This window comes from Balaenoptera musculus, chromosome 16, assembly GCF_009873245.2.
Source record: "Balaenoptera musculus isolate JJ_BM4_2016_0621 chromosome 16, mBalMus1.pri.v3, whole genome shotgun sequence".
Lineage (NCBI taxonomy): Eukaryota > Metazoa > Chordata > Mammalia > Artiodactyla > Balaenopteridae > Balaenoptera > Balaenoptera musculus.
This window is the reverse complement of record NC_045800.1, coordinates 31,578,205-31,591,578: the sequence shown is the minus strand read 5'-3', so window position 1 is coordinate 31,591,578 and position 13,374 is coordinate 31,578,205. Positions and strand designations below refer to the sequence as shown.

General features: G+C 42.3%; 1 protein-coding gene across 6 annotated transcripts in view; it reads right to left on the bottom strand.

Annotated features, from left to right (window-relative positions):
• PIK3AP1 (phosphoinositide-3-kinase adaptor protein 1) overlaps positions 1-13,374 on the bottom strand; it is a 113,891-nt gene that overhangs the window by 34,266 nt on the left and 66,251 nt on the right. For 5 of the 6 annotated variants that reach the window (XM_036829559.1, XM_036829562.1, XM_036829564.1 and 2 more), the window contains exon 9: positions 1,637-1,732. The exons of the other annotated variant lie outside the window; for it this stretch is intronic. In XM_036829559.1, the coding sequence (XP_036685454.1) occupies positions 1,637-1,732 (96 nt within the window). The remainder of the gene's footprint in view (positions 1-1,636; positions 1,733-13,374) is intronic. 6 annotated transcript variants of the gene reach the window in all.

The window sequence follows — 13,374 nt, the reverse complement described above, 5'->3', positions numbered from 1 at the left end:
GCAACGAAAACCCAACACAGCCAAAAATAAATAAAATAAAACATAAATAAATTATTTTAAAAAAGAAATAAAAGGAATCCAAATCAGAAAGGAAAGAGAAAACGGTCACTGTTTGCAGATAACATGATACTGTATATAGGAAATCCTAAAGATGTCATCAAAAAACTACTAGAACTATTGGCGCTTCCCTGGTGGCGCGGTGGTTGAGAATCTGCCTGCCAACGCAGGGGACACGGGTTCGATCCCTGGTCCGGGAATATCCCACATGCCGCGGAGCAACTAAGCCCGTGCACCACAACTACTGAGCCTGTGCTCTAGAGCCCGTGAGCCACAACTACTGAGCCCACGTGCCGCAACTACTGAAGCCCACGTGCCTAGAGCCCGTGCTCCACAACAAGAGAAGCCACCGCAATGAGAAGCCCACGCAATGCAACGAAGAGTAGCCCCCGCTCGCCGCTACTAGAGAAAGCCTGCACACAGCAACGAAGACCCAACACAGCCAAAAAAAAAAAACTGTTAGAACTAGTAAATGAATTCAGTTAAGTTGCAGAATACAAAATTAATATACAGAAATCTGTTGTGTTCACTAATAATAAACTATAAGAAACAGAAATTAAGAAAACAATCCCAATTACAATTGCATCAAAAAGAATAAAATACCTAGGAATAAATCTAACCAAAGAGGTAAAAGATCTGTACTCTGAACATTATAAGACATTTATGAAAGAAACTGAAGACAACACAAATAAATGGAAAGATATACCACATTCATGCATTGGAAGAATTAATGTTGTTAAAATGACCATACTACCCAAGGCAAACTATGGATTCAATGCAATCTCTATCAAAATACCAATGGCATTTTTCACAGAACTAGGACAAATAATTCTAAAATGTGTATGGAAACACAAAAGACCCCAAATAGCCAAAGCAATCTTGAGAAAGAAGAACAAAGCTGAAAGTATCATACTCCCTGATTTCAAACTGTATTATAAAGCTATAGTAATCAAAACAGTATAGTATTGGCATAAAAATGGACTACTGTAGATCAATGAAACAAATAGAAAGCCCAGAAATAAACTCATGCTTATATGATCAATTAATTTATGACAAAGGAGCCAAGAATACATGGGGGGCAAAGACAATCTCTTCATAAATAGTGGGAAAACTGGACAACATATATATAATCACTCTCCAATACAGCCTTGACTTAATAATACCTGTGCATGTTCCCCTATGTTCTCCTCCTTCACCAGAAAGTAAAGTCTCTTGAGGGTATTGATTATATCTTATTTTCCTTTGTGTCCCCTAGCCCAACAACTAAAATAGTGCTTTGCTCATAGTAGGTACTCATTAAATTTTGGTAAAGTAAAAATAAACAAGTGTATTTAAAAAGAGATTTTGCTAAAGGCAACTTGTTTACCCAAAGCAGTGGCTCCAGTGGTGGGAACTTCTGGCTTACTTGTAATAGGCTGATGGGGGAGCTCATGGGAATAGGGTGCCTTCAAGCACACCATGTGCCATGTACATGGCAGCCCATTCCTTGAGTGGAGCAACCCTCATAGCGAGCCAGGCAATATCTTACATTTATTTCTCTTTCCCTCTTTTTGCTTCCCTGCTCACTGCTGCAATTTACCTTCTAAAAACTTGCGGATCATAGAATCCTTAGTGGTCCGAGAGAAACCATCTCCAGGGATTGGATTAGATGTACTGGCCTGAAGCATTTCAACATCTAGAAGGGAAAGGAGACTAAGAGTTTATATGTTGTTCTTCCACACAGGCAAGGACATTTTATAAGTGGATATACAAGGTTTGACAAATCAAGAGATTCAAGAATTCATTAAACCATCCATCTACCCATCCATCCATCTAATCACCCATGCATCCATAGGTCCATGCATGCATCCATACATCCAATTATCTACCTACTCAATAAGGACACTCAGTAAATATGGGGTATAAAGGAGAGCAACATGTACAACCTTCAGGCCCTTTCCTAGACCACAGGACTCAAAAGGTATAGATATGCTCATTTGTATTTGAAAGAATTAGCTTAATTTTTAAATATATAACTGTAGTCTTTATAACAGCAAAAAAAAAAAATGACAACAACAAATAATTGGAGGCAGAAACAACAAAGAATAGATAAATCGTAATTTATTTAAACAATGAACCATTTTCAACAGTTAAAAAGAATGTATGGGAGCCACTCTATCAACATAGTACCATCTCAAAAACGTAACAACCAGAACTCTATTTTTAGGTCATTCATGCAATAGGTCATTTATAAGGAAGAAGCACATAGACCTTTGGTTTTTCACTATTAAGCATAAACCCATGGGGACCAAAACTGTATGTGAAAACTATTCAATTGACACAGCAGATTCTACTAAAACCTTAGTAACCAACATTACTTTACGTTACTATATGACTCTGAAGTATGCATTTTGGGAGCAAAATTTCAGCCTTGTGTTAAAAGTAGAACTTTGATAATATCAAGAGGTTGCGTTCAGTAAGGCATATCACACAGTTACTGGGGACTTGTTTGCTTAGGCAAAATATGTAGTTTGAAGTTGAATAGTATACTTTGAGAAAAAAAATCATTTGAATTTAATCAGTACACACAGATATACTGTTCCTACTACTTTGATCTTTGGGGACCAGTTAAATACAGTCTGGTGAATTTGTATGAAATATTTATATTTATATCACATTTTCCAAGAATATTAATTGAAAAGAGGTCATGGTCATAAAGTTATGTTAAGGATAATGAACTTCACGTGACATAATCCTAGTTTTGAAACAAAATATCTGTATGTACATAGAAAAAAAGCCTGGAAAGAAATACATCAAAATGTATATAGTGGCTATTTCTGAAGTAGTATGGATAGGTCATGGACATTTCAGACCATGGATATTTTATTTTCTATTTTACACTTTTCATTGTCTTCCAAATTATCCATAGTGGCTTCTGTTGCATTCATATATGAGAAAAACCCTATCAGCACTTTTTTAAAAGGCCTAGGTAATTATGAGCAAGTATGTACAATTAAATTCCCAAAGCAAAAATAATTTCAGGTTATTAAAAAAAATTATGGCTCACCTGTCAATTACCAGATTACTGATTTTTTAATTATAAAACATACTGATTTTTTTTTTAATTTATTTATTTTTGGCTGCATTGGGTCTTCCTTGCTGCGCGCGGGCTTTCTCTAAGTTGCGGCGAGCGGGGGCTACTCTTCGTTGCGGTGCGCAGGCTTCTCATTGCGGTGGCTTCTCTTGTTGCGGAGCACGGGCTCTAGGCGCACGGGCTTCAGTAGTTGTGGCACGTGGGCTTCAGTAGTTGTGGCTCGTGGGCTCTAAAGTGCAGGGTCAGTAGTTGTGGCGCACAGGCTTAGCTGTTCCGCAGCATGTGGGATCTTCCTGGACCAGGGCTCAAACCTGTGTCCCCTGCATTGGCAGGTGGATTCGTTTTTTTTTTTTTTTAAAGGAACTCCTTTATTTATTTATTTATTTATTTTTATTATTATTATTTTTTGGCTGTGTTGGGTCTTCGTTTCTGTGCGAGGGCTTTCTCCAGTTGCGGCAAGCGGGGGCCACTCTTCATCGCGGTGCGCAGGCCTCTCACTATCGCGGCCTCTCTTCTTGCAAAGCACAGGCTCCAGACGCGCAGGCTCAGTAGTTGTGGCTCACGGGCCCAGTTGCTCCGCGGCATGTGGGATCTTCCCAGACCAGGGCTCGAACCCGTGTCCCCTGCATTGGCAGGCAGATTCTCAACCACTGCGCCACCAGGGAAGCCCTGGCAGCTGGATTCTTAACCACTGTGCCACCAGGGAAGTCCATACTGATTTTGAAACTTTCCAGTGACCAGATATTACATTATTACATAGCATAGCTCTTACCCGACCTTGTTTCAAACTTTGACAATCTTTTGATAATCTAAATATAAATTTTGTGACCATAAAACAAAACAAAACATAATGTTGAGTGAAAAAGTTGCAGACTGGTGTTTGCAGTATATAAAGTATTTTATATAAAGTAGTTTTCAGTAGTTTATATAAAGTTTTAAGGCCTATAAAATGATACTACATGTAGTTTATGAATTCATAAATATCTAGTAAACATATGAAAACATGCTGAAATGCTGGAAAGGATAAATGTTGAGTTCATGGTAGTGGTTACCTCTGGGAGGGAGGGAGGACAATCAGGTTCCAGAGGGGGTTCATAGGGGGCTATAATACGTAATTTTTTAAAAAAAGATCTGAGACAAAAGAAAAAAAAATACATATTCTTGATGAATCAGAATCTTCAAGAAATACAACATTTTTGAAAATTAATATGCTACCTTTTGCCCCCAAAAGGGGAAAATAAGATTCTATTTTTGTATTTTCTTGTATATTCAAAAAAAGAAACTCTGGAAGGAGATATAAGAAATTAAGATCAATGGTTTCCTGGGAACTAGAAAGATGACAGACAAGGACTGGAAAAAGGTTTTTTTCACTGTTCATCTTTTTATATTCTAGTTTTTTTATCCTATTGAAAAAATAAAGGAAAGAAATGCAGAGCTCTGATCATGTTTTTGTTACCTTAAATATTATCCAAAAAAAGGGACGATAAACCAATTCCCTTTTTCTACCTTTTCAGTTTAATGTTTCTTGAAATATGTGCAGTGGAGACATTACATTTAATATAATGTACCTTGATACCCTCTGGTCCAAAGCCCTGTGATTCCAAATGAGTAAACTGTTAATTCAGTGAACTTCTCTTGTCAACACTGAATTCTATAAAGTAAAGTGTAGAGAGATTAGGGTGACTGTACTGATCCTGAAACATACCTAGAAGTGTTTTAATTTTAAAAATAAATTTCTGGGACTCCCCTGGTGGTTCAGTGGTAAGACTCTGAGCTCCCGATGCAGAGGGCCCAGGTTCGATCCCTGGTCAGGGAACTAGATCCCACATGCATGCCGCAACTAAGAAGTCCACATGCTGCAACTAAAGATCCCACATGCCGCAACTAAGACCCGGCACAGCCAAAATAAATAAATAAATAAATATTTAAAAAAAATTTCTAAGAACTCACAATTCATTCCTTAAAAATTCAAGACCAGAAAAATGTCACTTATTTGAGATTTCTATTTAAATTGCTTAATTGTGGTTTTATGGAACATGTTTCTCATGGAGTTAGAAAATTGGGAAGAAAGACATATCCTACAGGTGTGCCTTGCTGGGAGCAGGACCCTCCTCTACCCTCCTGACTCCTACCCCTACAATCCCTCACCCCTTAGCTGCCTGACCCTGACCCAGCCAACTTTTGAGACTCTTCATTCACACAACAATAAAACACAGAGGAAAAGACCTCGAAGGAAAGACTTGCTTGCATCAGACACCCCTAGAGATGAGGGGAGGGAGAAGTTTTGTGGGCCTATCGTTGGGCTCTGTCATGCCCAGTGCTGCATCCTCCAGGAAACCACAGCCCCCTCAGGCTCCAGCATCTCTAAGAACCTGGTGAGGGCAGAGCAGCGTCAGGACAGTTTCAGTTTTCAATCACCAATAAACAGATCTCCCAGGCTGGCAACACCAGAGCGCAAACCTCACACACACAATCGGCCACCCCCACTGACAGTGGTAAAAGAGACATGCACGGCCTAGCTATTTCACTAACAAAGTTCAGTTTGAGACAACTGATTTCCACATCTGAGATGTAGCTGCAAAATTGAAGGAGCTACAAAGAGTGTTGGAAAAACAAATTGTAGAAGAAAAATGGAAACAGCAAGAGCAGCCCTGGCTGGACCTGGCACGCTTCTATAATAAGGATGCGGGCTTCTTTCCCTGGTACTATGACCCTATCATAATGTGCTGAATTTTATGTGGGTTAAAGAAAGAATTTTAAAAAGAAAAGAGAGAAAAAAGAATGAGCACCAGTAATGACATGTCAATATCACGATCCTTTGCTACAATGCACTGAGGAGGATGCAACATCATTGCTATGGCATTCTTGCCCCAAATTTATAACCTCAGTCCAATCACAGAAAGCATCTGACAAACCCAAACTAAAGGGCATGCTACAAAATAACTGATTGGTGTTCTTCCAAAGTGTCAAGATGAGGAAAGACTGAGGAACTGTTACACATTGGAGGAGACTAAGGAGAATAACAGCATGCACTGCAGGATCCTACCTAGGATCAGCATCTAGTCCTACCTACGAACAGAAAAAGAACATTAGGGGGAAAACCAGTGAAATTTTGAACAAGGTCTGGAGGTTAGTTAGTGGAATTGCACCAATGTTAATTTCTCTGCTTTAGTAACTGTACTCTGGTTATGTTGAGATGTTAATACTAGGGAAATCTGGGTGAAAGGTATACAGGAAGGGTAGCATTTTTGCAACTTTTCTCTAAATCTAAAAGTATTTCAAAATAAAAAGTTTTTTTTTTTTTAAAGAAGAAGAACAGGTAGGAGGGAAAGAGATGAGAAAAGGAGAGGAAGAAATGCAACAGCAAAACTAAAGAAGCATAAGCCCCGGGAATGACCTATGCTGACCCTTTCCTGTCCACCTACACTACACAAGTCACCTTCCAGGGACTCCTGTGAGCCACGCACCTCTGGGTACGATGAACGAGGCAGGGCTAAATGAGCCACCTGTGACAAACAGATCTTTTTACTCTACGGTCATGCCTTCACTGGTGGTTAAGAGCATGATTTTGGAAGGAGAAAAACTAGGATCTGCTAAAAATCAGTCCTGAGACATTAGTAGAATTATTTCTCCTCCTTGAGGCACCCTAGAAGGATGGTGAGAGGTTTGGGCACTATGGTCAGAATGCATAGTTTCCAATTTTGACTCTTCCACTTCTGACTGTAGGACTACAACACCCACCCGTCCAACTGACTTTTAGATCCAACTTTTTGGATCCAGCTGATCATTTGGACTCACAAGATGACCGTGGGCCATGCTGGTGCCAGTCTACTCAGAAGGATGGAGGATACAGACCAGCAGGACAGTGCCAAGTGGCCTTCCTCATCTAGGGCAGTCTTTACACCAGTCCAGCAACTCTCACGCAAGGAGACAAGATCCATATCAGGCAGGTGGAGAAGCTGCCATGGTGTCTCAAAGGAGCAGCATTTCTCAACTCCCGAGTTTACTAGCAACTCCTGAGGCATTAGCTTCCAGGGTCCCCATAAGAGGCATCCAGAGACATTGCCCTCAGGGAAGCCCGAAGTATGGTGTCCTTTCAGGTATTTATAGTTTACATACAACTCCTCCCAGTTCCAGATGCAATTTACCCCCAATTAGGGGTCATTTTTATCATAGGCAATGTTCCCTAGAGACATAATTGACATATGGCTCTTATCAGGTTACCAGGGTAACAGAGTGGAAGTCAACAAAGGTCAAATTCTCCTGCAGAAAGGGAAATGAGAGCTGTTACATTAACTCTTTGCCCACAACTATCTTGGGCCAAGTTGTTTACATCCTCTCAGGTTCTGTTTTCCTGTCTGTAAAATGGTGATAATAATAGTACCTATATCATAGGTTTGTCATGAGTATTAAATGAGAAGCACAGTGCTTAGCACATAGGAAGTGCTAAATGAACGTTAGCTGCTATTATCACTGTTATCTTTATTATTAAATTCTACACCCACGCTAATGTCCTAAGTAGAGAACAATTTTAAAAAGAGGACTCAATTTATACTTTTTAATAGTAACTTTGAAGTCAAGTCTCCTCCTTCAGAGTAATAAATGCTTATGGGTTAATTCTAACATCTGAATACCCACACATATTTTCAAATTACCTTTCCTAGTAACGAATTACACCCAATCAATATTTTTATGTTGAATACACTTAAAGCATGGGGGCATTGTAAGAAAACAAATGATAAATCTTCACCATGGAATTATGTGTGGGCACCTGACTCACAAACAAGGCTTGCCAGGCATTGTCTTAATGATGGCTCCTGAACACCAAGTCCAGGCTGGACAGAGCTGGAGGCTTCTTTCCTCCTTGGCCAAGGCTCTGCCGCTGCAGTCCAGACCTGACTTGGAGGCCCCATGCCCGTTACCTTGTGCTTTCCTGAGGCTTATCACATTTTTTTTTTTTAATTATTTATTTATTTATTTTTGGCTGTGTTGGGTCTTCGGTTCTGTGCGAGGGCTTTCTCTAGTTGCGGCAAGCGGGGCCCACTCTTCATCGCGGTGCGCGGGCCTCTCACTATCGCGGCCTCTCTCGTTGCGGAGCACAGGCTCCAGACGCGCAGGCTCAGTAGTTGTGGCTCACGGGCTTAGTTGCTCCGCGGCATGTGGGATCTTCCCAGACCAGGGCTCGAACCCGTGTCCCCTGCATTGGCAGGCGGATTCTCAACCACTGCGCCACCAGGGAAGCCCCCTATCACATTTTTTATTAGAGGGCTCAGCAATGAGCACCAAGGGGAAATTCTAGCAGCTCTTCAATCCCTTCTGGCCCCACCTCATACTGCCGGGATCACAGGTAGAGGCTGATCTTAATTAAGGTCAGAGCCTAAAGCCAGAGGATCTGAGGCTTGGCTGGAAGAGCATGATGGAGGCAGGGACACAGGGAGGAGGAGGATGGTCTGCAGACACATGAGAAGGCCTGGAAGTCAGCCGTAAAGGCCCTGACAAGGGCTGGAGCCAAGTGAATGGTCTGCATTCAGGCGACAAACATAAGTCAGAGAAAGGCAGCAGTCAAGGCCAGGCAAGCAATAGAGGTCCAGGACACTGGCCGATAATGTCTGTAAAATGGTGATGATAATAGTACGTATCTCATAGGTTTGTCATGAGTATTAAATGAGAAGCACTGTGCCTAGCACATAGGAAGTGCTAAATGAATGTTAGCTGCTATTATTACTATTATTACCATTATGTTTATTATTAAAGCAGGTCAAGATCACAATCAGAGGTGGTGATTACCAGCGTGGACTTTGATATCCTTCAGACCTGGGTTCAAGCCCTGGCTCTGATTCTTAGTAGCTCTGTGTCCTTGGACAAGTTACTTGATATCACTAAGCTTTCATATCTCCATCTATAAAGTGGGTATGGAGAACAGTACCTACCTCATAGGAAGACTGTATGAACCAATTGAGACGATGCTTATAAAATGTTTAGCAACAGTACTAGGCACTAAATATTAATGGTTATCATTATATTGAGGCAACCTATACAGTTTATTAGCTTTCTATTGTTGCTGTAACAAATTACCACAAACTTAGAGACTTAAAACAACATCTAGTTCTGTAGTTCAGAGGTCTGAAATGGGTCTCACTGGGCTAAATCAAGGTTTCAGCAGGACTGCATTCCTTTCTGGGAGATCTAGGGAAGGTTCGGTCTTCTTGCCCTTTCCAGCTTCTGGAGGCCCTGCACTCCTCAGCACAAGGCCCTCTTCTTCCATCTTCAAAGCCAGTAATGTTGGGCAGAAAGCTCAGCTGAATTGAGTCCTTCTCATGGTGCCATCTCTGGTCTAACCTGATTCCTTCTTTACAACCAGGGCCAGGGATTGAACCCAGACCACTGCAGTGAAAGTGCTGAGTCCTAACCAGTGGATCGCCAGGAAATTCCCATCTTTCTTCTACTTTTAAGGACCCTTGTGATTATACTGTGCCCAACCTGATAATCCAGGATATTCCCATTATTTTAAGGCCAGCTGATTAGCAACCTTAATTCCATCTGCAACTTTCATTCCCCTTTGCTATGTAATCTAGCATATTCATAGGTTCAGGGGCATTATTCTGCCTACCACAGGTAAGACCAAACGTGAGCACAGTCAACCTGTCATGAATTTCCTTCCCATGTGGGACTCGCGACGGGAGTGGGCACAGGGACCAGGGTGCACTCAAGCAAGTCCATCATGTCATGTCCACATATGGACTCAGTAGCCCTGGCCTGAGGTGGGCACAGGCCTCTATTGAGTCTCTGGAGGTGCACTGCCTTAAATGAAGAAAAATACTTTTCTTTCCATTTATATTTTAAATAAAATGATTATTTTTATACTGAGTTCAACATAAGTATCTTTGAATTAGATCAGGAACGGTGGATACACACATTGGCCTCCATGTCCCTATTGTGTACTCAAGGCAAACATCCCTATTCAATCATAGCATTCTTTGTGGCCTCAGAATCCTTCTGAACACAGCTCCCCAGGCACTCAACACCAGCTAACTGACACTGGCACATGAAATTACTTTTAAAACACTATTTGCCATAGCTATAGTAGGCAGTAAGTCCCAGTAGTAGCAGATACTACTTTTGTAATAATAAAGAAGAGAAAAGAAAAAGTACCTGGTGGTTTGGAGTTAATGAGAGATAAAACCCTCAAACTGTAAATTTGACGACCCATGTGTACATACAACCCAGGCACACAGTAACACATGAGCGACTGAAATAGAAAATTCTGAAGGTGAAGGGAGTCCGTTTCCAGACAAAGGACATTTTGAAAAGGAAAGCACAGCAACAGATCCCTGTGTCCCTGGATGCTCAGGGTTTGTACTTCAGATTCTAAGCATTTAACCTTCACCACTTAGGTAAGAATAAACTGAAATGTGCTGAAACCTGCTGGTCTAAGGAAAAAGTGCAAAGTTCTTTCATTTCATTGGGAAAAAACCCCAAAACAATAACAAGGAAACTCTGGGGCCACACTCTCCTTCTGGGAAAAGCCAGCTGCAGTGTTACACTGTACTTTTTCAAGGGAGTCAATCCCAAAGAAACCATTCCTGGGAAGAAAGAAGCTTGAACAGATGAAGAGAAGGCAGGCAGGCAAGCAATTAAGGAATGAGTCAAGAGCAATAACGAATTTTCAAAGAAGCTCGTGTGATACTCCTCATGGGACATAAATCTAGATCACTCGGCTGCAGCGGAAACTCCATCCAGATTATGTGTTGTTAATTTAACAGAAAACCTAATCTGAGTATGTAATACAGTAAAATGTCAGATACTGAGAGACTATTCTTCTGGAAAGGCTCTCAAACCCTGAAAGCAGGCCAAAAGAATTTTTTTTCAGCAAGTGCTTTTGTGGCCAGAAAAAAGGCTTAGAACAAGGATCAGCATGGTAAAACATTTGAAGAAAACCTGAAACCCGATTGGTGCCATTTGCACGCAGGTGGAATGGACTGCTGTGATTGACCATGTCAATAAGAAAGTCCAACCTTCCCATACCCTCATGGAGAAGTGAGGGGAAGGAGAGAGATAGACAGAGACAGAGAGGAAGAGACAGGGACAGAGAGAAAGAGATAGTCACACACATGCAGAGGTGGGGGGGGCGAGGAAGGAGAGGGAGAGAAAGGGAGAGAGACAACGAGACAATGAGACGCAAAGAAAGAGGGAGTTGGGGGAGGGGAGAGACAGAGACAGAAACAGAGAAAGAGAAACAGAGACAGAGAGAGGAGAAATGGCAGTCTGAAATTAGAGGTGCTAAGGAGTGAATGACATTGAAAAAGAAGCTAAGCAGGAAAGGGTTAGGAGAAGCAGCATGCTAAGTTTTGTGGATTTCTTAGCAGACAGCAAGTACCTTAGTGCGGTGCTCCTGGTAAGCACACAGGCCCTCTGTCCTGCAGGAATGAGTCCACGGGACGAGTTCCTGATGGGGTGCAGTGAGTACTATGACTTGCTAAGTCACAGGCACCCCTCCCCCGATCCATTCTCTACTAGCTGCCCTCTCGAGGGCACCGTGTCTTTTTCCTCAATCGTACTGTCACAGTTTGTAGTTATATGTTCAGTTATGCAGTACCTTTGTTTAATATCCAACTCTCCCGCTAGAAGGGAAGCTCTGGAAGGCAGGGATCATGCCAGCTTATTTACTGACTCCTTATCACCTGGCACAGTGACTTAAACACTCAAGGGGGTCGATAAATGTTGTTGAATGAATGAATGTGAGAATGGACAAACTAATGAGTAATAAGCAAATGAATACATGGATATGGAGATCTTTGGGCTTTGTTAAGGAATCTGGGCATTTCCCAAGCTGAGAAAAGAGAAGGGCAATTCAGGCAGCAGGAACAGCACAAGCAAATGTATGGAGACAAGAAAGAAAAGGCAGCTGGGAGTGGCCAAAGATGTCCCACCTTCGGGGACATCTAACAGATATCTCACTACCACCTATCGGGGAAGTGAAGTCCTTGCATTGGAACGTCAACAAACAATTCCACACCACAACATCTAGGATGACTTCTTATTTTCTGGTAACTCTCAAATTCAAGAAATAATTGAGCATCTGTTGTGTACAGCCTGTGGATGATACACGCTTCCTAACTGAAGTAGGAGCAGGTAAGCAGAGAAGCATGTACATAACCAGAGTGCAAACTGATCTGTATGACGTGCCCCGAGGAAGGTGTGACCCACAGCTGTGCAGGTGCAGAGGGGAGCAAGGTCGCTGCTGATGGTGAGGATTTTATCTTATTAATTTAAAAACATTCAATCCAGCATGCTTTCACTAAGTGCCTATCTCCACAACACAATTCTTGTACATCTAGAGGAGGGAAAAGCTACAGAAGTCAGGAAGTGCCTTGAGGATCCCTCTGCTTCACCAGGTCAGTTTCAGCCCCAGACAAGACAGGAACAGCCAACCCTGCCTCAGAGGGAGTTCCTTGCTGGTAAGACCTCATGCCTTGCACCCAGCCCCACTGCCTCTAAGGCACTTCTTGGCTCTACTAGCGAGGGTCTTCCCAAGATGAATAGCAGGAGGATGGCAGAGACTCCGCGGCTGCAGGAAGGAAGACTCTTGAGAGAAAAGTGTGCAGATGGGGAAGGCAGCATGTTCCAGTAACTTAATTTTACTTACAAATGGTCCTTCAGGTGGGCTCAGACCTTACATGGCTGGGCTATGAGGCTGTTCACTGGGCCCAGTTATGCCCCCAGATCAGAGGGGACCCCGCTCACAGAGACTGTAACCAGAGAGCTCCAGTAAAGAAAACACTGCTGGAGCTGATCTGTTACAAAGACGGCAGTTACCAAGGAGGTTGCTAAGGGAAGTCAGCAAGTTAGCTGGGGCTTAGTCGGCTCTCCACTGCACACAAACTTGAGCCACAGACCCAGGTGGAGGGAGCAGGGGCGCAAAAGAAACGTTCAACGCAAGAGTCACAAGAAGAAGAACAGCCCTCTGGGATGGATTAGAGTGACACGTGTGTGTTTAGTTTCTAGTAGCGAGACATCGCATCTTTCTCCTTTTACTCCTCTCTCCTGATGCAGAAAGACAGACCTCTGAGATTGTCAAGCAGCACTAAATCCACAAGCGGATTACCTCAGCACTAAATCCACAAGCGGATTACCTTTGAAACAGCTGGACAAGGGCCTCCCAGAAATGGCTCCCGAGGCCTTAGTACCCAGAGCCTCATCAAAGTGCCCAGTCACTGGGTGAGGCTTTCCACACAAAACGTATT